At 36.2% G+C, this 25,785-nt stretch overlaps 1 protein-coding gene across 1 annotated transcript; it reads left to right on the top strand.

Annotated features, from left to right (window-relative positions):
- The first annotated feature begins 8 nt into the window (after positions 1–8).
- Positions 9–14,172, top strand: LOC131437493 (elongation of very long chain fatty acids protein 4-like). Its single transcript, XM_058606878.1, has 6 exons — positions 9–509; positions 10,484–10,681; positions 10,750–10,912; positions 13,343–13,514; positions 13,591–13,718; positions 13,793–14,172. The coding sequence occupies exons 2-6, from the start codon at positions 10,497–10,499 to the stop codon at positions 14,009–14,011; spliced, it is 867 nt and encodes a 288-aa protein (XP_058462861.1). The 5' UTR covers positions 9–509; positions 10,484–10,496; the 3' UTR covers positions 14,012–14,172.
- Positions 14,173–25,785: the final 11,613 nt, after the last annotated feature.

The following is a 25,785-nucleotide window of genomic DNA, read 5'->3' as shown; positions in this document are numbered from 1 at the left end:
CAGTCCGTTGAACAGCGCACCACGCGAGCTCTCCGCGTGTGATTCCGAAATCGTTGTGGTCCTACCGAGAAAAGTTTACAATAACGAAAGCGCTTCCGTCTATCCGGTTTAGTTACCTGGAATTTCATTGAGTAGAAACCTACCAAAGTTCTTAGGCAATATGCCCCACTAAGCTGCTTGAAAGTGAAATAACAAATAGTGTCTAGACCACGGTGTGTGTACGTTTAGCGACATCGAATTATTTGTGTGATTGACGGTGGGAAAGAAGAACAAATATTAGCCGGGTTCGTTGCCGGTTTTTGGTGCGACTCCACGGACCAGGCGACCAGGTTGGAATCACTTTCTTCGTTGTGAAAAGTCAAACAAGAAGTACTGGAAAAGTGAAACTGGTGATTGCTTTGCGTTGTTTGTACTGATGTGTGGTAATAATTTGGCAAAGAAATTTACGGGTGACATGCTCTAGGCTTGACTGTTGACCACGGAGTGGAACTATTCAAAATTTAGCTAAGGTAGGATCACACAATGTGAATATTTCGAAGAAGTTATACCCAATTGGTAATAGCTAAGTTATAATGAAATGTTGTGGTTAAGTATTGAATACGAGTTAAAGAAAGATTTTATTAAATCGTTCTTATTATGTTTATCAACTTTTTTAATTCACAAATAAAAAAAAAACGATATTTTCTTGAAGATTTCAAAAATGCGAAAATCATAGGAGAATGAGAATTTTTGTACTACATTCAAAGTTAGCCAGTTAGTCAAGCTTCATTATAAGAAAAAAGTAAGCAATTATCATTCTACTTTCTACAAAAACCTAGCGACGCGTGCTTTTCTTTCTACGATTATCGTTCAACCAGCACCTACTAGTTTATTTGCTTTGCACACCGTTACTCTTTCGCAGGTTGTTAATAAAAAGAAGCTACGAAAGAACCGACAATCGAATGGTTTGGTAACTGTTCGATTTTTCACAGCCAATAGCCGAGAACTTACATTTCAAGAGCTCCGAGCCGGCATGAGATCTAAGCAATATGTGTTGAGTTGCAAGAAATTGAAGCAATCGATCGCCAATCAAAACAGTCGATTATTACACTAGTCCATGCGTAAAAAATCGGCAGTTCATCAAGGAGAAAATTTAAGTTTGGCATCTAACTCTAGTAACAAAGCTTCATGCTAATAAAATACAGATCAATTTTTTTAAAGAGCTGACATATTGAACAACCTGCATTAGATTCATATAAAAGGTCCCTCGGTCCCATAGCCTGCTATTGAAATCGAACCTCGGATTTGAGAGTTATGAGGTAAAATGTACAAAAAAATAAAAGTTCACTTGATATTCTCAGAAACCACATAACCTATTTTTTTCAACTCAGATTCAAATGCAAGGCCATATAGTCCCATAGTCTGTTATGGAATTTCATCTTGATCTGACCTCCGGTTCATTGGACTTCTGGACCAATTTTCACAAACTTGGATTCAAATGAATTGTATTATGTTTTCATAATTAAGTGTATAATTTTATTTGGATGCGATCTTCGGTTCCGGAAATACAGGGTTAAGTGTGTATGAAATTGCAACCCGTTATTTAGATCGATAATGCAAAACGGCCTGTTTTAATCCACCTAGTGATGTAATGATGCCTTTTCTATATAAATCTATCATACTATCATATAAAATTATGTGGCATTCTTCATAATAATTTCCTTCGATTCTTAAAAAATAACCGGAATCGGGTTTTTTGGTCTGCTGATAATGACTACCGATTGGAGTTGGTTTGAGGCCGATATAGAATTTTTGCCTTTCTCTATAGTAAGGTATTACAATTGCTGGAAAACCCGACTTTCGAACGGAGCCTCGGAGGCCCAAAGAGTTATGTACCATTCGACTCAGTTCGGCAAGATCAGAAAATGGCTGTGTGTATGTGTGTGCACTTTTCGAAGATTTTTTTACCCCTCAATTTTCTCAGAGATGGCGGAACCGATTTTAACAAATTTTGAAAGCTACTGTCGGGCCATTGGTCAAGTTCAAAGATCAAATGGCTTGGACAATTGGTTCCGGAGATATGATGGTATAAGGGACGTAACCGACGAAACGCTTTGTTTTTTTACCACGCAAGTTTCTCGGAGACGGATGTACCGATTTTAACAACCCTAGGTCCGCTTGAGAGCTATTATTAGGCCTTTAATTAAGTTTAAGGATCAATCGGCTGTGGCTTTTGGTTCCGGAAATATGATGATATAAGTGACATAACCGACAAAACGCGTTGTTTATATAAATAAAGTTGCCAAAATTTTGGGATCACCTCTAGTTTCGTGAAGCGCTTGTACTCAAAAGTTTAGGCATCTCGAGTAAAATCCCCATGCAAAATTTGATCTAAATCAGATATGGGTGGGGTACTGTTCGGCGGTTAAAGTTTGGAAATTTTTGATCTTAAAAAATTACCATAGGAGATATCCGAAACGAAAATATTCATTAAACTAAGTCCCAGAAAATCGATCGAAAAAAAAATTGGTTTCGAGATGAGACTAAATCTCGAAGTTTCATGCAATTCTAAGATTTTTAGCATCAAACAAAAATTTTCGATTTCGGAAATCTCATATAATAATTTTTCAAGATCGAAAATTTTCAAAGCTCAACCGCCTGTAGTTTGTGTTAGTTACTGGTCAAACGGACCGATTTTAGTTATGCCAGTTATTCCCAGTTCCCGATTCCGGAAGTACCGAGAAGAGTGGTCAAAAGCTCAATAACGGTATTCTCTTCATTTCTTCAGACTTTTATAAATTTAGACTTGAGTGATAGGTTTTGTGGTTTCATAGACTGCAATTGTAAGTACGTAAACATCCGGGAGATTTACACTTACAAGATTTACTTAAGTACGTAACTATTAAGGTCGATAAACTGAAAAGATCAAGCAAAAAGTTATATTATGCTAATTTGCTTAACACAACTTGTCACTCTAAACTGTGGAAAAACCTCAATGCAGTTATGGGTCGAGTAAGGGAAACAGAAAAAAAATCAAACTAGTTGCAGATGGAATCCATACGTCAAATGACCAGGAAGTATGTGAAGCTTTTAACAAATATCCCTCAAGTATTGGTAGTACTCTAGCGACCAGTATCCCAACCACTAATATCGACCCCGTTATCAATATAAAGAATGTCCCAGAAAGTATGGACGCACTTTGATTTCGCTGTAAATAATTCATAAGTGTTAGATATTCAAATTTTATTCGATATACTGATAATATTAGACTACAAAAACAGAATATTATTCTCAACATTTGCTACTTAGCTATTGTAGACTAGCTGGCGAACTTTCTTGCGAACGTTCCTCATTAAATTCCGTACAGACTTCTTGGCGACAAATTTTGACACTTTTTTCCAATCTTTTTCGAACTATTGAATGGTTTCGGCTGCCGAGACATGTTTCCTAAGATGTGCCTTCGTTAATGCCAAAAATACCTCGAAGTTGTGGGCAATTTGGTGGATTCATGTCTTTTGGAACGAAAGTGACATTTTTGGTAGTATACCATTCTATCGTTGATTTCGAGTAGTGGCAAGAAGCAAGATCTGGCCAGAAGACAACATAATCCTTGTGGCTTCGAATCATGGGTAGAAGTCGTTTTTGTAAACATTCCTTGATATATATTTCGCTGTTCATTGAAGCAGTGGTGATGAAGGGTTTCGAAATCTTACCGCAGCTACAAATTGCTTGCCAGACCATAGCTTTCTTACCAAATTTTTCGACTTCAATCGATGGCTCGGACTGGTTTAACACTTGCCCTTCTCACACCGTATAATATTGTGGTCCCGGCAAGGATTTGTAATCGAGTTTCACGTAGGTTTCGTCGTCCATAATTATGCAGTTCAAATTTCCAGCAAGAATCGTATTGTACATCCTTCGAACCCTCGGCCTGATCGATGCTTTTTGTTGTGGACTACGTTTTGGTTGTTTCTGCTTCTTATAGTAAGGGAAAAAGTTCTTTAGCACGAAGAACATTTAACATCGAAGTGGGGTTAGCAGGACGTTTATCCAACTGGGGGTTAGCAGGACCTTTTTTTCGACCCGTTTTCGGGTTATTCTCAAAGGTGTTATCCTCACCGAACTTCCTGATTGCATTTCGCACGGTTTTTTCACTTACTCCTTCCATTTTTGCTATCTTTCTCAGTGACAGTCCGCGTTCTGTGCACCATTTGTACACAATTTTTCGACGTTGTTCTGCTGAAAGTCCACGCACTTCGATACAAACTAATGAAAACGAATAAACAACTGCACAAGTGGTTAAAGAAGAGTGTAAACAACAGGACGCAGCCATAAAAATTGACAGATTCTGAACCATTGCGAAATGGAAGCGGTTTTTGGTTGCGTCCATACTTTCTGGGACAGTCTTTACCTAACTCTATATTTCTGAGGCCAGCTACAGTGAACGGAATTCTGATTACCGGAATTTATCCTGAATGTCTCAAAGTTGCCAGAGTTGTTCCAATATTTAAGTCGGGAAATCCTCACGATCCATGCAACTACCGTCCAATTTCAACTCTATCAGTGTTCAACAAAATTTTAGAGAAACTTCTTATTACCTAAGGAAAGCTTTCGATACCCTGGACCACAACATTTTCCTGCGGAAACTGGATCGGTATTTAGTCAGAGGAATTGCCAATGGCATCTTTCGAAGTTACCTTTCAAATAGAACACACTTTGTAAATATAGGGGATGCGAAAAGCTGAAGACGTCAAATCATAGGTGTTTCACAAGGCAGCAATATTGGACCTCGCTTGTTCTTGGTATATATCAATGATATTGGTAACCGAGGTATTCCGAGATTGATTGCTGATGACACTGTACTTTTTTATCCATGTAGAAACACATTAACTTTAGTGACATGCATAGAAAACGACTTACGTATCCTAATGGGCTACTTTAACCCAAATTTACTGTCTTTGAACATAGCGAAAACAAAATACATGGTATTTCATTCACCTAGGAAAAAACTGACGCATCAAACGAACCCATGCATTGGTCAAATATTTATAGAGAAAGTTGGTAGTTTTAAATACTTAGGAATCCACCTAAATTCAACACTATCTTGGGATTGTCACATCAAAGTGATTGAAAGCAAACTATCTTCACTTGCTGGTGTTCTCAGGAAAGTTTGCAATTTTGATCCTAGGAAAGCTTTGATCAACTTCTACTTTGCATGTATCCACTTTCATATACAATATTTTATGGGTTCATGCCTCGAAATCCAAACTAAAAAGAATTCAAGTACTGCAGAATCGCTGCCTAAAAACTATATACAACCTTCTATACCTTCATCCAACATTGCAACTTTATTCCGATTCTTCACACTGTACCTTACCTCTCCTGGAACTTCGTGATATACAGGCTATTTTGTTTGTGCACAAAGTTCTCCATCAACCACAACCATATTTCGAGTAAGAATTTATTCGAATTTGGGTCAAACTCGTATGGCATATTACGGTCCATCGATATATAATAGTCTTCCTGATGAGCTTAAACAAACCCCCAATCCAGTCGTATTTAAAATGAGATTAAAGCGCTACCTAAAGACAGAGATAGCTAACTAAATTCTGTAATCGTATCAACCGGGTTTTTGTATCTGTACCGTTCATCCATCCATCATCTACTCATTCATTCACGCATCCATTTATTCATTCATTCACTCATTTGTTTGGAAAGGAGAGAGGCGGAACGAACTTGGACCGGGTACTGACACTTGAGACCGAAACCAAACCGGAAACGCTCCGATTTCGGTATTACCAGCGTAAAGCGAAAAAACGTGACCGCGCGTTACTGTACTATTACTTTTTAATGTTTGTTCATATAATAATGGATACATGAAATCTTCTGTTCGTAGCAAATGAAATACAAGATAATATAGACCGGTCAAGCGTCGAGGGGTCGACGATTATTAATCAGCAACACATTCATACACTGTTTCACTCAATCATTACGTCCCACACTCATAAACTCTTTTATTCACTCGTTCATTGATTAATTCTTTTATTCATTCGTAACATCATGCACCCATTCATTCATACATTTATTAATTTATCAATTCGAGTCTTTGTTCAAATGTTGCAATCTTAGGAAGTTTTTGTGCCCTGTGCCCTTTCGAGCAAGTGCTGGTGCCACAGTCTACTCAAGAGAGTTGTTTCTCCTGCTCAAGTGTTGGAAGTTAACTAGTTAATAAATAATTACTGCTCGTTTTTGTAAGCTTTGAAATATTAGTAAGAGCCCCTTAAAAGGAATTCTACATTCCACTTGGAGCTCTAGCATATGTAAATAGTTATATGTCTCTTCGCTAGTATCCCAAGTAGCAATGCGCAACTAGTTCTGATACGACTAAGTCCAAACTATGTTGCAACAAGAGCACGAATATGTTTTTTTAAGTTATATTGGTTAAAACAAGGTGACAATAATGTTTCTTCATAACATAACTAGTTATTTAGGTTTCAAATCACCACATATTTTTGTCATATTGAATTAATTATAATTTTTAAGCTATCGTTACTTAATCCAAACATATCTTTAATAGCAACTACGCTTCTAGCTACTAGTTGAAAATAAGTTTATTCGACTCAAATAGTAGCAACCCGTAACTAGTTCTGATACCACTTATCCCAACTATGTTGCAACAAGAGCACTAACATGTTTTTTATGTTATGCTGATTAAAACAAGGTGACGGCAGTGTTTCTTTATAACATAAACATTGAAATAGCTATCATTTGTAAGTTATCGTTACTTGATTCTAACATATCTTTTATCACAACTATGGTTTTAGCTACTAGTTGAAAAAAGGTTGCGAACCCATTATAAATACTTAAGATTCAGATAGCTATCGATAGGTTTTTCCAACCTAATGATAACGGAAATACAACCAAAAAAACTTTGGTGGCTTGAACATGGCGATCACACTATGGAGTCACAGGAAGTGTATAAAACATGTATAAAACCAGGATATTACTTGTTTCAAAACTACTTTTTGGGGAAAATAATGAAAGGGAAAATAGTCATTTTTGTTTTATGCACTATCATAAACACGAAGAAAACAATATAAGGATTAAACATCGATTGTTATATTACAAAATATGAATTTAAAGTAATGAGAAATCACTCTACTTAGATTAATTTTGAGCATTCTGAACATAGAGTTTTTTTTGTTGTTTATTGTTCATACATTCATAAACAAATTTAGATTTAAGGTGCCTAAAAAACAGGTAATTAAACTTAAGTTCCGCTCGACAGTTTTAAAATCGTTGTGAAATTTCTACCTTGTATCAAGTTTGTGATTTCAAGTACTCTACTAACTTTTTATTGCTGATAGAAAAGTTCTCTGGATCCATTCATTGTTTATAATGTCGATGGTGACTAAGTTTCCACTAGTTTACTTGAACACAAGTTATTTTCAAGTTATGGAATGATAAGTTATTTCAGTATGGCATTACAACGTAACGACTTATTAACTTATTTTTAGCCGACTTAACAACTAGTAGAAACTTCGCTTTTTGTGTCACGCAAGTGGTCAGATATTAAATTTCTGGTTGCAAACTAGTCAGAAATAAGCTGGCGTAACAAAAATTGTTACTTGGGATATAACGTTAGTAGTAATGGCCTCAGCTTGTCATCATCGTGGTTTTTCTTTTTTTTGCTATAGTTTTTGCTTTTTTTCAAGCTGAGGTATGCATGTGTTCGTGACCAGGGAGCTCCAATTGTGAGCTTTTTGTTGCGGGGAGTGCGGAGGGCTACTAAAAAATTGACTTTTATTTGGAAGCGACTTCCGGTTCCGGAACAACAAGGTGAAGTGTATTTAAAATTTATACTGTCATGTAGAGCAAAAATACAAACGAAAACGAAGAATTCTTTTAAATTTGGCTCAAAACTTTTTATAAATTTGAAAGGTTATGTTAGTGTATACTCAAACAAATTGTTTTGTTCATATTCATTCAAATAAAACTTTTTTGAAGAATCCTTTAGTAATATTTATGAGAACATGAATTAAATGAGAAAGGCATCATTATACCACTAGGTGGATTAAAACAAGGTTTCAAGCACGTATCGCTTGGTGATTCGGAACTGAAAGTCTGATCCGGATGAATATGGAAAAATGGACCTTACGACCTTTTATTAGGATGTAATTTTGTGAAAATTGGTTCTGCAATATTCGTGAAAAATATCTTAACTTAAACTGATTTTCTCATGCACATGCAGTTTTTAAATAGAATATGGATTTTTACGGATTTTTACGGAGAAGTAAGTATAAAATTACAAATTTCACAAAATATGAATATTACTTATAAATACGTTTTAGCTTGACAAACATTTTACATTCTTTGTCATCTCATTATTGAAATGTCGATCCATAAGCGAATACCGAATATTTGAAATATAAATAAACATTGTTTCCATGAGCAAGAATCCAATATAAAATATCATATCTTGACTGAAATATATAATACAGGCAAAAAATGCACTCATTGAAAAATTGTTGTGTTGGGCAGCACCTAGACGTTTTTCGCGGCATACAACCCATAGCCTTTTTCGTAAAGCAAAATACAAAAATGGCCAAAATAGAACGCAACAGGAGATCTTGAGAAAATTCTACACATGAATTTCCTCGCTTCCCCGAGTGTGATGTAAATACCGCTCTTCAAGCCACAGGTGCAGATGGCCTACCTCACGATATATTTCTTTGCGCATTTCAACAGCTTAGTGTGTTTGAAAATCCCTGTTTGCTTACTTCCCCTAGTTTTCATATAATAATCGTGTCCAGGAATTTTTTTAAAGTCTGCCTTTCATCCGTAATGTTGGCATTTTCGTTAGATTTACATTATATTTGACAGGTTGTTTGATCACAATATTGTCACGAAACGAACAGCTATCGTCGCTCTTGTTATAGTCACTATAATTCCCACTATTGAAGAGTAAATGTCAAAATCATACATATCTTTAGAAAGATGCATCTAGTTGAAGCTAATCAATTTTGTATCTTAACGCCTTATATCGGCCGCTCGAACACAAAATTGGCAAAATAGTTTCGTTTACCCTTTCATTCATTTTTGGTATTCAGTGAAAATCATATCGATATTGAACCGAAGTTTCGAGAATCAATGATAACAGAAAACAATTCACAACAATTTTACCTGATGGTCCGTATTCCCAAAGAGTTTGATTGATCATATTTCAGATATACTTTTTATACCAATTTCACTGATTATCATGGTATTGAATGTTATTTATCCACTGAATCGAATGACGTTAGCATCGATACTCTCTTCAGTTGGAGTGGAAGGCAAAAATACTTCATTCATTTACGAATAAGACAGTCGACAAACGAAGAGGCTAATAGATTCTTACATAAAAAATAGATGACAATTTTCGGCTCTGCTTGTGAAACTCCTGTTTTTTTCCTTCCTATATAAATAACAAATTAAGCTTCAGTTTAACTTAAACCGCTAAGCAGACGCAAAGATTGCACTACTTATGCAACCCTCAAACAATATTGCACAAGTGCTATATTATTTCTGACGTCTCAGGCGTAAACGAGTGACGGCTTATTACTGGCCGTCGCAGAATGTGAACATTTAGGGGTTTTGTTGGTTTGTGCAAAAAGCACATATTTTGTTTCTATTTCTTCGCGTTTCGCCTTCGGCTCGTCAGTGCTTAAAGCAGTTCAAATTGAACTGCCATCTCGTGCCTAGCAGTTCAACTTAAACCGCTAAGCAGACGCAAAGTTTGCACTACTTATGCAACCCTCAAACAATAAAACCAACAAAACCCCTAAATGTTCACATTCTGCGACGGCCAGTAATAAGCCGTCACTCGTTTACGCCTGAGACGTCAGAAATAATATAGCACTTGTGCAATATTGTTTGAGGGTTGCATAAGTAGTGCAAACTTTGCGTCTGCTTATCGGTTCAAGTTAAACTGCTAGGCACGAGATGGCAGTTCAATTTGAACTGCTTTTAAGCACTGACGAGCCGAAGGCGAAACGGGAAGAAATAGAAACAAAATATATGCTTTTTGCACAAACCAACAAAACTCCTAAATGTTCAAAATAAGCTTGTTCAATACGAGGCTATCTCGCGGTTTTTTGGCGGCCAAAAAACTATCACTCATGGTTTGGATGTCCAGTAATTTCCCTTAAAAAGGTATATTGACAGATGGTTTTTTGGCCGTTATTACAGAAAACTGAAATATGTGGGCTCGATTATAGTAAATCAGTGCATATGAGGTTTTTTACATTGAAATCCTTCCTGTTCTCTAAAATACAGACTAATACCTTTTTATATTACAAAGCTTATTAAGTATAGTCATACCAGGATTACTTTTTTTCGTAAAAAAAATTATTTCAAACTTAGCTCAATCATGTCATATAATAAATGATGTATCTGATTTTTACTCAGTTTTATATTAAACGAATTTAAATAATTTTACCAATGAACAATGAATTTCTCTTTGCAGACTTACATTGTATATGAAAATGTACAACCAAAACGAAAGCATACCGTTTTATGACATCTTCGGTTACTACGAATGGACTCTCACACTGGCAGATCCTCGAACGAAAGGATGGCTGCTAGTGGATTCACCTGTGCCGACCCTGCTTTGTGTATGTGTCTACCTTTTTGTGGTTCGAATTGGTCCCAAATTAATGCAAGAGTAAGTATACAATAAAGAAGCACGACCAAACCTATTTTAAAAATCTTCAACTTCTTTTACTATTTTAGCCGTAAACCTTTCGACCTTAACTCGATATTGATACCATACAACCTTGTGATGGCGTTGCTCAATTTGTACATTTGTGTTCAATTGTTCATTGGTTCGGTGCAGTTACGGTACAGCTATATTTGTGAGCCGTGCAGGCAGAGTTTTTCTGCTCCTGAGATGAGGGTAAGTTAAACCGGAAGGGGATAAACATAAAACCCTTGCTCCCTCCCGAAATCAAAAGAGATATATAATTATTTAGGTCTCAGACATTTGTTACAGAAATAACAAGACAGTAAACGTAAAGAAATGTAATATAATAACAGTTTCAGTGGAAAAGTTTAAAGTGTGTGTTAAAAACACCCGTAAAGGGCACTCCGAGAATTAGGTACATCAGCAATCATCAGCAACATTATTTTTTCATCTTTGGGCCCCTCCCGAAACGAAATCCTGGGTACGGGCCTATGCCCAATACCGCACGATAAGTCGCAACTCCGGGCAGTTAGGTGGATTCACCTCTTTCGGTATAACATGGACTCCATTCGCTTTATACTAACTTGCCGTCTTCATACCTTGGCGATGCTTTAAAGAATGCACGAAAGTTTGCGACATTTCCATTTTTCCTGCCACAGTACGTAAAAAAAGATTTGGTGTCTTCTGCAATATTTACGTCACCTTCGCGTCCTTCTGGTGGTTTTTGAGAACCTTTTTTGTTCCGCTCCAAGCCTTCCTGGCTGTTGTCAAACGTGTATCGAAAGATTTAAGAACGTTGTGGACAGTGGTTGCAGGAAAATCAAGCTTCTTCGCAAATTTCCTTACTGATAGATCCGGATTTTCATTGCGACCGCAGAAAATTGCTTTTCGCATTTGCTTTTCGACCTAAACGCTTGTAATATCACCAAAAAATAATTTTACACAATGAACAGACTATGTTTATCGTTTTGCGGAATATTTCACGGGTTGATGAAGTATTTTTAGAGATATACGTATTTAGGGGTGTCAAGATTTCGTTGCGAAAAAGTCTTAATGACTGCCATCCAAAAATCAACTCATCGAATAGTATGTCTAAAAAAAGGCCATGGGTTCCATAATCCAGAGTAAATTTTATTTTCAGATTCCCCTGAAAATTGAGTATTTTGTTTAGAAAGTAACCCTTAAGAAACATAATCAAGGATGGCTTTTATCGTATCAAAGAACGCTCACTGGCAACTCTTCACACGATTAAATCAGTGCCATCAAAGAAAGACGGATATCATCGCAACAACAAAAACCTGGCATGGCTCATTTAACATAGAATCGACACCAGTGCGAGAGCGAATTTCTCTCGATGACACTTATGAGAATCAAAGGCTAGCACGATGCTGTGGGGATACTCTCTGAAGCAACAAACGGTCGCTTATTCTCGTTTCGCGATCCGATTCTGTACAGACAGTTGATAATTGCGATAGAATCATTTTACTATTGCCGCTTATTCAACTATGTGCATATAACCTTTGTATAAGTTGTGTCTATGAAAATGTCTGTGAATGTTCCACACAAGGGTTTTGAAATATTGCAACCTAGTATGAGAATCATCAAGTTGAATCCTCGATTCGATTTTCTGCGATAATTGTGAACTTGCGATTCTCTCTTGAGAAATTCCACACAGCAACGATCATTTTCAGACTGTAATTTTTCTAAGGGCGTGAAATACTCAGAGTATGAAGTGGAGCGAAGAAATGTAGCAAAATTCTCTCACGGTTCATGCATTGAGAGACTCGAGTTCTTGTAGCATCTTCTGTTGTATACAATATAGATAGCAATATAGCAGCTTCTGTCAAATTTTCAGCAATAACCAACACTGATCATAATTCTTTCAAAGATTTCAATGTCCACATTCGTTCAATTTCCTATAATTCAAAATCATGTTTCATGTTGTTCTTTTCTAGAAAAACATCATGATTTCGCTGTGGATTTATGATGGAATCCCGGCTTGACCCCCGAAAGTGATATTGCATCCAATAAATATAGTATCATGACAACCAGTTGTGAAAAATGAATGAAGCTTCATCGCGGGACATTTCACAAGTTGTTCGCGGCATTTTGAAACAAACTGGGCGATTATAATTAATCAGGCGAAATTTATTTCGACATACCCCAGCTTTGTATCGTCGCAGCAGGCGCTGCAAGCACGGTAGTAGTTCATAGGACCATATGTGTTTATCTCTTTGTTCGTAATTTATCTCTTCCTTGGCCACTGACGGTGCCACTACCAACTGTAACTCTTGTCGATTGGGGAAGGATCTTAATTTATTTTTATTTTTCCACCGAGGTCTTCTTCGTCGCAACTTGCAATTTCGTTTCGATTCAGTATTCGGCAACCGGTTTTAATTATTCTGTGATTTCGTTTCCTGTTTTTATGGGAATTTAGTGAAATTTTTTGGCGATATGAAGAACTGTGATATTTTTCAGATAGTCATGGATGATTGACGATCAATTGCCCTGCATGATAAACTCTCATAAAAGCATTATAAATTTAATTAATAAAGTCAAAATATAAAAAGTACGCTTCGGAGAAAAAAATTTCAAGGATTATTTGTTTGAATTTAGAAATTTTATTACTATTTTCTTTCTCAGATTGTAGGAGCAGTGTGGTGGTACTATTTCTCCAAAGTGCTAGAGTTCGCAGATACGTTGTTCTTTATTCTTCGTAAAAAAGACAATCAATTGTCATTCCTTCATGTGTATCATCACAGCACCATGTTCTCTTTCTGGTGGATTGGCGTGAAATGGGTACCCAGTGGTAGTAGTAAGTATTTGACATACGATTTTGCAACACATGCAATAAGGCGAGACATGTAAAAATCATAATTTATATATTTCAGCCTTTTTACCCGCTATGGTTAACTCGTTCATACACGTTCTTATGTATACGTACTACGGAGTATCTGCCCTAGGTCCGCACATGAATAAATATCTGTGGTGGAAAAAGTACCTGACCATGCTGCAATTGGTAATCCTGTCAAATGGAACCCGAATTTTATTATTTCTAACGAAACGTTACATTTTTTTTTCTTCCGGAAACAGATTCAGTTTACCTTCGCAATGCTGCTCGGAGTTAACGGTATCGTTACCGGATGTGAGTTCCCCCTGTGGATGCACTATACGCTCATCGGATATATGATTTCCTTCATCGTCCTATTCGGTAATTTCTACGCTCAGGCCTACCTTAAGGGACATTCCATCAAACAGTTCGAAATCAATGCCAACTGTTTGGATCTTAAATCGAGGAACAAAGATGAGTAGTGTCGGTATTAAAAAAAAACATTCAAAATAGTGACTTAACTTATACGAGATAGGCTATAAATATAGATTTGAAAGCGTATTCCAAATGACAATACACGAGTTATGAGAAAAGCAAAGAGTGTAGGTTTATGTTATACAAAATAAAACGATTCACATGGAAATGGCTTACATACATTTAAACTATTTATCACCACTGCCGCGTGGAGTTGGATTTAAAAATGAGTACTGAATCCTCCGATATCCTTTGGTATTTTGGTCACTTTTATACATTTTGGCCCGGAGCTCATATTTTCGGTTGTAATTAAAATAAAGTACATATTCATACCTAATATGTTAAAGAATGGAATAATCTATACAATTCTGAGACACGATGTACTGCATTTTGATTACATCTAGAAATATATACACTGGACCAAAATATATCAGGGTGGCCAAAATACCTCCGTTACCCTAATTTAGATTTTATCATACCCAATGTAATAGAGCTGTCAGATGGTGAGTACTTGACTGATAAAGATGGTGTACTAACCTATCCTTTCAACATACATTTTCCAGGATGTATGGATTCATCACCTATATCTGTTTTTAAAGCTTTGTCAGGTAGTCACGGTTCTTGGGCATTTGCTCAAAGAATACTGACGATTTAATCGATCAAATGGGCAATTGAGAGTTTTGTTCAGTACAGGACTTGGAAGAGATGGAATTTTTCCAGTGTAACTCTAGATAAGTATGAACATTTTAAACAAGTTTTAAAAAAATTCTCACTTTCAGTCTTGCGACAGGATACAACAGTTTGACAGAAAATAATTGTCAAATTTATGCTTAAAGGCGATTTCGACATTTACGAGAAAGTAAAGAGTTTCGGGGCTACCTGAATCACTAACATTCTTTTTGAAAACTAACAATAAGTCAGCCTTTCTCAAGGATATACAAAGAGTGATATTCTAATATAATCAGTCTTTTTCAAGAATAAGAAATTAATCAGCCTTTTTAAGGCTAGCCATTCAAAGAATTATTCTTCGAACTAATCAGTCTTATTACGACTAAAACAATATCAGTCTTAATCAAGACTTATCCAAACTAGGAGTCTAATCGAAGACTAATTCAGCATAGTTAATTTATATTCTTCAAAAATGCTTGCATCCAACCGGAAAGGCAACAAGCCTAAGGCTAAAAATAATTCAATACTGAAGAAATCACAATCCGTTATTCAAAATTTTTCTAATAACATTGACGATCTTATAGAATATTAATGTAAAAATAAAAGACAACGGACGGACTTCCCTTCCGTTGATACTCTGCCGTCTAACAATATTTAAGATATTCTTCCTGAATCTGATTGTAGCGACATAGAAGAAAATTCTTCAAAAACTCCCAAAATGGACGCTTGTCGATCTGGGAAAAAACATCAATCTATGCCTCCAGTGACGGTGATGATTTCCGACTTCAAAGCATTCCGTACTGAGCTTTCTACTTTTCTCCCGGAAGTAAAAGTCTCATTGCAAATCGGATAAATGATATGAATGATAGAAAATCAGACAGACCCTTCAAGGCTGCCCCGGGTTGGCGGTTCAATGCATAGGACGCTGGTCTTACAAGCCAGTTGTCGTATGTTCGAGCCCCGACCTGGAAGAATTCTTAGTGTCAGTAGGATCCATAGTACTAGCCATGCAATGATTCTGTACACTAAGAATCGGCTTCGAAGTCTGTTGAAACAGAAAGGCAAAATTCCACAAAAGGTATGTAATGCCAAGACTTTGCTTCAAGGCTGTCTTGAAAGGCTTATCAAAGTACTGATGAAATTAAAAATGAAATAAAAGAATTGCTTCCCAAGTAATACTTATGAAAAAAAGAGCGAATGGTACTTCTAAACCACGCTCTAGAATTTCCAATGAACTTTACCTAATACACTTTAATCGTAGTGATGTAAACAATTTGAAAACGTTAGAAAAAGTACGTTTCATTTTCCACATTAAAATTTATTGGGAACATTATAAACGGCAAAATGGTATTGCAAACTTAACGCAATGTCGTCGTTATCAAGGCTTCGGCCATGTTACCATAACCTGTTATATGAATATATGGCGTTTGAATTGTGGTAAATCGCATACGAAAGACGTCTGTCCAATGGATGAAACCACTGCTAAATTTTCATGTTATAATTGTGATGGAAATCATAAATCCAATTATTCGAAATGTCCTGTCAGGGAAACAAAAATAAACGCTCGTTCGCTTAGACAACAAGTCAAATCAACGTCCTTAAATTTACAGAACATACCTGAATATAAAAAAAAGATACAAATGCCACGCCTAATTCTTCTAAGGCACTTATTTCTTCGAATGTAAAACAAAAAAGAGGTGCACCTTCCAATTCGTCTTCTAACGAAAACAATTTATTAATAGGTAGATCGGCCACGTCATCTTCTTCTAATGACAGTTACACTAGCGTAACAGGTAGACATCTACCTACTAATATTTCTTCAATGCCATTCGCTTCTTTAAACGAAGTCGATTTAGGCGATATAACTGAAAATAAAATGATCTACCTACAAGATCAACTTTTTCAAATGATCATCCGAAAGAATTCGACTCCATCTTTTTTTGAAGCATTTCAAGTTGGATAGCAATGTTCAAATAATATTATAATGAATTTAAAATTTAACAGTGATGTTAAATAATTATTTGAATATTTTAAATTGAATTGCTCGATCTTTAAAATCGATTGAAGATGAATTTTATAATTTTCTCAAAGTTCGCAAAATTCATATTGCCATTGTGACAGAAACATTTCTTAAACCAAATGTCAAATTGAAAAGCAATCCACATTATGTGGTTCATCGATTTGACAGGTTTACTGGAATGGGTGGTGGAGTTGCCATTTTTGTCCAACGGCAAATTAAACAACGAATTTTACCTTCTTTCAATACTAAAGTTATTGAAAGCTTGGGAATCGAAGTTGAAACCATTCATGGAAATTATTCCATCGCTGAAGCATATTTGCCATTCCAATGCACTGGCGAACAATTATATTTCGCCTTGATTTGCAAAAACTCACTAAATATCGACTGAAATTTTCGTAATAGGAGACTTAAATGCAAAGCATGTCCAGTGGAATTGTAGGCAAATTAACCATAATGGTAAAATACTTCATAATCAACTCTCAGCTGGTTACTTCTCAGTTCTTCATCCCAGTAATCCGACTTGTTTCTCTTCCGTGAAAAACCCGTCTACAATTGATCTGGTTCTAACAGATCAAAGTCACATTTGTAGTGAACCGATTACACATGCTGACTTTGACTCAGATCATCTTCCTGTAACATTCAGACTTTCCAACGAAGCTATAATTAATCCAATTAGTTCTATATTCAACTATCATAGAGCCAATTGGTTTGAATACAGATCTCACATTGAAAATCATGTGGATCATGAAATAATTATTGAAAATTCTGCGGACATCGACACAGCAATAGCTAATTTGAATCATTACATTATCGAAGCTAGAAATCTCTCAGTTCCCAAAGCTCAAACTAAGTTAAATTCTCCTATCATCGATGACAATCTTCATCTGGTCATTCGGTTGAAGAATGTTCATCGACGACAATACCAACGTTCTCGTGATCCTGCTATGAAATACATAGTTAAGGATTTACAAAAAAGAAATTAAACAGCTAAAGAAGATGAACAAATTAAACCATATTCTAAACCTTTCTGGAAATTTTCTAAGGTTCTTAAGAAACATCAGAAATGAATTCCTGCTCTCAAGGAAGGAAATCAAACACTTCTTACAAATGGCGAGAAAGCTCAAAAACTTGCTCAGCAGTTCGATAGTGTCCACAATTTTAATTTGAACGTTGTGAGTCCTATTGAAAATGAGGTCTCTCTAAAATATGATCATATTTCAACTGTTATTACAATATGACATTACTGAGGCGAATTTTGTGAAAATTAAGTCAATTATTAGAAAACTTAAAGACATGAAGGCTCCTGGTAATGATGGAATTTTTAATATTCTTATTAAAAATCTTCCCGATGTTGCCTTGAGACTCTTGGTTAAAATTTTCAACAAGTGTTTTTCATTAGCTTACTTCCCAAAAAGATGGAAAACGCTAAAGTAATTCCTATCCTCGAACCTAATAAAAACCCAGCAGAAGCATTAAGTTATCGACGAATTAGATTACTTTCTTCTATCAGTAAACTTTTTGAAAAAAATATCTTGTTGAGAATGATGTTCAATTTTTTTTCTTGTCATGAACATTCAACTACTCATCAACTTGTAAGAGTAACGAACATGATAAAAGCAGATAAATCTTCTAGGTTATCCACTGGAGTTGCTCTTCTAGACATAGAAAAAGCATTCGACAGTGTTTGGCACAAAGGGTTAATAGCAATAAATGTATGATTTCCAGTTCCCAATTTATTTGATCAAATTGAATCAAAATTATTTAACTAATCGTACTCTTCAGATTAGTTATCAGAATTGCAATTCTGAATTGCTACCCATACGAACAGGTGTTCCGCAGGGTTCGAGCGTTGCTCCAATCTTATATAATATTTCCACTTCTAATCTTCCAAATCTACCCGTTGGTTGGTGTTCTTAAACAAAACAATAATCACATTATCAAATTGAATGGCTTGGAATTGACATGGTCTGATCAAGCAAAATACTTAGGTTTAACGTATAACAAAAAACTCACTTTCAAGGATCACATTGAAGGAATCCAGGCAAAGTGTAATAAATATATTAAATGTTTGTGACCAACGCCATCTGGAAGGCTCATGCAACACTCAATTCATCGACCACTGCCGATCTGATATTTCAGTATGCACTGCATTTAAAGTGCACAAAGACAAAATTAAGCTTTCTTTAAAAGCACGGTCTAAGCGCACATATGCAGAAATGCTTAAAACGGTCATTGATGTCCCCCCTTTGGAAACCGAAAACGGGGTTTCAAATCTAGAGGAACCAGAGGACTCTGACTCTGACGAAAATAGTGAAGGTAATTCGTTTATCACTACCCAAGGGTCAGTTAAGAGAAAGAAGTCTTCCTCCAAATTACCAAAAAAGACACCTAAAATTTCATCTTCAAAAAAAGATCCCCGTGTTAAACAAAAAAAGTCAAAACCAAAGACTGTGCCTCCTGGTTTGTCAAATTCACAAACCAATCCAGGATCTAGTACAGAAAAAGATAATAATCCAGTGGGCTCCATTTCACAGCCACCAACAGGATTACTGAAGTTTTCGGAAATTGTTGAATGGATTTTCTCAGCATTCAATATATCTGAACCCTTAAAGACCCTCATAATGGCATTCCTTCCAATAGCTAGAACCTTTTTGAAGCAATTATCAGCTCAATGGCCAATTGTCTCAGGTTTTGTATCTTTTGATGGATAATTTATCACCCGTCGCAAATGATACAATCACTGTCCTGCAGTGGAATTGTCGAAGCATCATGCCAAAACTTGATTCATTTAAAATATTATTGCATAGTCAAAAATGTGATGTATTTGCTTTATGCGAAACATGGCTTACTTCAAACATAGCTTTAAATTTTAATGATTTTAACATTATACGTCTCGATAGAGACTCTCCGTATGGTGGAGTGCTTTTGGGAATTAAGAAATGCTATTCCTTTTATAGATTAAACATCCCTTCAACTTCTAGTATAGAAGTTGTTGCTTGCCAAATAAACATTAAAGGCAAAGATATTTGCATAGCTTCGGTTTATATTCCTCCAAAAGCACAAGTTGGACAGCAACAGCTTAATGAAATGGTTGAAGCCCTTCCTGCACCACGATTGATTCTGGGGGATTTAAATTCGCACGGTATTATGTGGGGCTCCGTTTACAATGATAGCAGATCATCTTTAATACAAAACATTTGTGACAATTTTAGCATGACGGTATTAAATATGGGTAGCATGACACGGATCCCAAGACCTCCGGCACGCCCAAGTGCATTAGATCTATCTCTTTGCTCAACATCAATTCGACTAGATTGCACCTGGAAAATACTGCCTGATTTACACGGTAGCGATCATTTACCAATCATCATCTCAATTAGCAGTAGCAGTTGCATTGCTACTTCCGCTAGTATTCCATATGATTTGACAAAAAATATCGACTGGATTAAATACCAAAGTAGTATCTCTAGTATTTTGAATTCAATGGAAGAGCTCCCTCCACTTGAAGAATATGACTTCCTCATTTGTTCGATTCTGGAGGCAGCCGAACAATCCCAAACTAAACGCTTTCCTGGGCCAACGACTAACAGAAGGCCTCCCAACCCCTGGTGGGACAAAGAGTGCTCAGAGGCTAAACTCGCAAAACAAAATGCTTGCAAGACGTTTCTAAAACGGGGAGGAGGAACTCCTCAGAATTTTGAAAAACTTATGGTTTTAGAAACCAAGTACAAGAGCATACTTCGAGCCAAAAAATGTAGCTATTGGAGACATTTTGTCGAAGGTTTGTCAAGAGATACCTCAATGAGCACTCTTTGGAACACGGCCAGACGAATGAGGAATCGTAACGTGGGCAATGAGAGTGATGAATACTCGAACCGATGGATATTTGACTTTGCTAGGAAAGTTTGCCCAGATTCTGTTCCTACGCAGAGCATTATACGGGAATCTCCTCCAAATAATGGTTTTATTAATAACCCATTTTCAATGATGGAATCTTCTATAGCACTCTTGTCTTGTAACAATAACGCTCCAGGGTTGGACAGAATTAAATTCAACTTGGTGAAGAATCTGCCCAACCTCGCAAAAAGACGTTTGTTGGAATTGTTCAACAAGTTTCTTGAGCAAAATATTGTTCCACCTGACTGGAGACAAGTGAAAGTTATCGCCATTCAAAAACCGGGGAAACCAGCTTCCAATCACAACTCATATAGACCCATTGCGATGTTGTCCTGCATCAGAAAATTGTTCGAAAAAATTATTCTACGACGTCTCGACACTTGGGTCGAGACGAACGGTTTGTTGTCAGATACTCAGTTTGGCTTCCGTAGAAATAAAGGGACGAATGATTGCCTTGCATTACTTTCGTCTGACATCCAAATTGCCTTCGCTCAAAAGCAACAAATGGCATCTGTATTTTTAGACATTAAAGGAGCATTTGATTCAGTTTCCATTGATGTTCTTTCAGACAAGCTTCACCAAAATGGACTCCCAGCGGTTATAAATAATTATTTGCACAACCTTTTGTCAGAGAAACACATGCATTTTTCACATGGCGATTTGGCAACACTCAGAAATAGTTACATGGGTCTCCCGCAAGGCTCATGCCTCAGTCCGCTCCTCTATAATTTTTACGTAAATGACATTGACAGCTGTCTAGTAACCCCATGTACACTAAGGCAATTGGCAGATGATGGCGTGGTTTCAGTTACTGGACCCAAAGCTATTGATCTGCATAAACCATTGCAAGATACCTTAGATAACTTGTCCGATTGGGCTGTTCATCTTGGTATCGAATTCTCTGCGGAGAAAACAGAGTTAGTCGTCTTTTCAAGAAAGCATGATCCCGCGCAGCTTCAGCTCCATATGATGGGAAGAATGATCCAACAGGTTTTAACTTTTAAATACCTCGGGGTGTGGTTCGATTCCAAATGCACGTGGGGAGGACACATAAGGTTTCTGATAACAAAATGCCAACAAAGAGTAAATTTTCTTCGAACAATAACAGGATCTTGGTGGGGTGCTCATCCGGAAGATCTAATAAAATTGTATCAGACAACGATACTTTCAGTGATGGAATATGGATGCGTTTGCTTTCGTTCCGCTGCAAACTCTCATATTATCAAACTGGAGCGAATTCAGTATCGTTGTTTGCGAATTGCTTTAGGGTGCATGCATTCGACACATACAATGAGTCTTGAAGTTCTGGCGGGAGTTCTTCCATTAAAAGATCGATTTTGGGAGCTTTCATCACGCCTGCTAATAAGATGTGAGGTGCTGAATCCCATGGTAATTAATAATTTCGAACGACTAGTCGAGCTTCGATCTCAAACAAAATTCATGACAGTATATTTTAACCATATGTCACAGGAAATCAACCCTTCAAGATATATTCCTATCAGTGTCAGCCTCCTAAATGTCCCTGACTCAACTTTATTTTTCGATACATCCATGCAGCGCGAAGTGCGTGGAATCCCGGATCATCTACGTTCGACGGAAATCCCAAAAATATTTTCAAGTAAGTTCAGGCATATTGACTCTGAGAAAATGTTTTACACGGACGGATCGCGAATTGAAGAAGCGACAGGGTTTGGTATGTTCAACAATAATGTTTCGGCCTCATTTAGGCTTCAAGAACCTGCATCTGTTTATATAGCAGAGCTAGCAGCAGTTCATTATAGTTTGAGTGTAATCGTCACATTAATTCCAAACCATTATTTCCTCTTCACAGATAGTCTGAGTGCAATTGAAGCCATTCGCTCAAACATGACTGGCAAGACTGAACCGTTTTTCCTGGGCAAAATAAAACAGTGCCTGAACGACATATTGAACAATAATTATCTAATCACTATAGTCTGGGTCCCGGCTCATTGCTCCATTCCTGGCAATGAAAGAGCCGATATTTTAGCCAAACGTGGTGCTATTGAGGGTGAAATTTATGAGAGACCAATTGCTTTCAACGAATTCTATAGCTCGTCTCGCCAAAGAACACTTGCCAGCTGGCAAGCTTCTTGGGATAAAGATGATCTGGGTCGGTGGATGCACTCAATTATTCCGAAAATATCGACAAAGGCATGGTTCAGGGGACTGGATGTGAGTAGAGATTTCATTCGTGTGATGTCCAGACTCATGTCCAATCACTACACGTTAGATGCACATCTCCTTCGAATTGGGCTCTCCGAGACTAATCATTGTGCTTGTGGCGAAGGTTATCGAGATATTGATCATGTCGTTTGGACATGCGTGGAGTATCGTGATGTCAGATCTCAACTAATAAATTCTTTGCGTACCCAAGGTAGACTATCCAATATCCCAGTTCGAGACATTCTTGCTTGTCGTGACCTTTCATACATGAAACTTATTTATCATTTCATAAAGAAAACTGGAGTTTCAATTTAATAAAGGCCCCTTTCAAGACTTAGTTCTGATCCCAGCTGCGTCCATGAGTTCAACCAATAGCTAAATTAGAATAAAAATAATGTAATGATACAAACAAACTCGAAACAGTTTATGAAATTATTAACAAAATGTCTGAAAATAACAGCTTATTTTATAATTTATAGAAGTTAATCGTTTGGTTCAAATAATATTTCCGAGTAGATTTCATAATTAATGACGAGTTACCTAAGATGATATTTAAGTAATAAGAGAATATGTTTTAATAAATGCAAAACGTTGTGACTATGTTAGAATTAAATTAGGATAAGAATATTATGTAAAAGTGATGCTACGGCGAAGAAAAACTTATGTAAACTGCCTTAAGAAATAAACGTATTTATGAAAAAAAAAAAAAACCACTGCCGATCGCCATTACGATTTACGAGAACCCGAGATGACATAGTCTAATGATACTATTATAGTTTTAAGTTAGTCGTTAATTAAGATTAGAAAATACCCTTGGCATCTTAGGGCTTAAGCAGTGTGCCTAAAATTATATTTCATTATTGAATAAAAAAAAATAAATGTTTATCTCCTCTTCGCTCTTTCGCTCTTTGTATTAGTTAGTAAGTTAATATATAAGTTCCTTTTCCCCGTTACACAATACAAGTAGGCTTACAATTTTCCAAATACAAAAATCACAGAATTGCGGAAGCAAATGATGTCTTCATGGTAATAACCAAATCATATATATAATAGGGCTGAAAAGTACCACTTGTGGCTGAACACTCAATTTAAATCTTAATAATTTAATTTTAACTCATATTCCAATAAAAAGTTATTTTAAAAAAAAGTTTTTATTATTGAGAGTGTTGTACAGAGCCTGTACATACCTTTTATGTGGAGGGTGGTGTTTGCAGGACATGTGATTTCGGAAAAAAATCGATCACCGATAAAATTGAAGAATTGAATCATTCATTCGATTCCAAGCTTGTGAAAATCATATCTGAGAAAACATTGCAAATTTTAAAGCTTTTGCCTTACCTTTCTTTATTCGTAAGAGAAAAAGCACAAAATTATCTTGAAAAATATTTATTTTCGATTTTTAATTAATATTTGAATAAAAACTTTAAACAATTTAAGTAGGAATTACTTAGGAACGTTCTCAATTTTAAAATTTAGGCCGTCATTTCAAAATCAAATATCAAATTATTGTTTTCAAAAGCATCTACAGGTATGTGAAATTAGAAAAAATGTTTGTTACTGGTCTTTATTGAAGCATAGCATTTTCTGGGTTGAAAGTCGAAAACCTGATCGACAAAAGTGTTTGAACTCCTTTTTTCTCAATCCTCTAGTATAGTTTTACCTGAAATATAACGGCCCCTAATATAATATCTGGACTTGCTATAATCCTAATAAAATCTGAATGTTTGCTTCTGATTTGGAATCATATAACATAATGAGATATAAATATTAACATCATATATAATTTTGATAGAATCCTGTTATGCTCTGTTGATCGGGTCGTTACAATTATTCGTGAGTTTATAAACGTGTTTAATCCACCTATCAGTGAGAGGATAGCCTTTTATCAATCCGTTTGTGTTTTTGCATGAATATTCTTATGTGTTTTTCTAATTCTCATGAAATTATTTCAGTGACCTTCGTTTTAAATGACAGTTTGAAATTTCAATTGCTTTACCCGGTAATTTCGGAACTACAATTCGGATCTAAAAGAGAAATTCTATGAAACCATAAAACTATTCTTTTGAATCTTAACGTGTGACAATCGGTTCAGCATTCCATGAGATGTCGAAGTGAGTTCAGCTTTAGAGTTTGTGGTACTTCCAGAACCTGTATTGAGGGACCGGAAAACCCCATAACGGTTCGTATTTCCGAATTTTGACGAATACATTGGAATAGTTTTGAACACAACCTTGAGGATTTGTTGGTATCGTCATCCTTTACTACGGTTTGATTTTTAAAAACTCATCACCCTGTAACCCCAGAATCGGAAGTCGAGCTCGCACAAACTTCTCCAATTTTGATTGGGACCATAAGTCTTTTAATTTAAATTTTTGTTTATAAATTTGGTCTTCTTCGAGAAAACAATTGGATTGTTGGATAGTTATTACCGTGTAAAATCTAAGTCTCAAGATATATTGACAATTGTGACAGATATTGTCCAAAAAATGAAAAATTTGACATAAAACTTCGTATATCTCGAAAAGTGTACATCCGATCTTAAAAACATTCAATAACGTTCAGGGTGACGAGGAGACATTTCATTTGCAACTAGTTTGATCAAAATCGCTCCAGTCATCTCTGAGATCTCGACCTCTTTTGTTTTCGATATTAGAGGATTTAACTTTAAGGTAATTCGCCTCTTCCGGTCAGAAAAACTTTCTGACCCTATAACCTCCATCCCTTGTTTGGTTCCAGTGTAACCGGAGCTCAAAGTGTGTCAGGTTCCTTTGCGCAACCCTGTACTTCCGAATCGCTTTACAAAATTTTTTTAGCTTAACGCTGGAAATTTCTGACCATATACAAAAATCTCAATAAAAGAACTAAATTGTATTAAAACCGACTCGGTAGTCGTGATGGTCTCCGTAGCACTATCTAAGTTGACAGAAGGATTAGATCTATTTGTCTATGAGTGTACGTTAATCTTCGTTTTGCTTGGAAACCCACTCAGCATCAGATAAGTATTCAGAACGT

Source organism: Malaya genurostris, chromosome 3, assembly GCF_030247185.1.
Source record: "Malaya genurostris strain Urasoe2022 chromosome 3, Malgen_1.1, whole genome shotgun sequence".
Classification (NCBI taxonomy): Eukaryota; Metazoa; Arthropoda; class Insecta; order Diptera; family Culicidae; genus Malaya; species Malaya genurostris.
The sequence above is the reverse complement of the archived record's forward strand: the minus strand, read 5'-3'. Positions and strand labels throughout refer to the sequence as shown.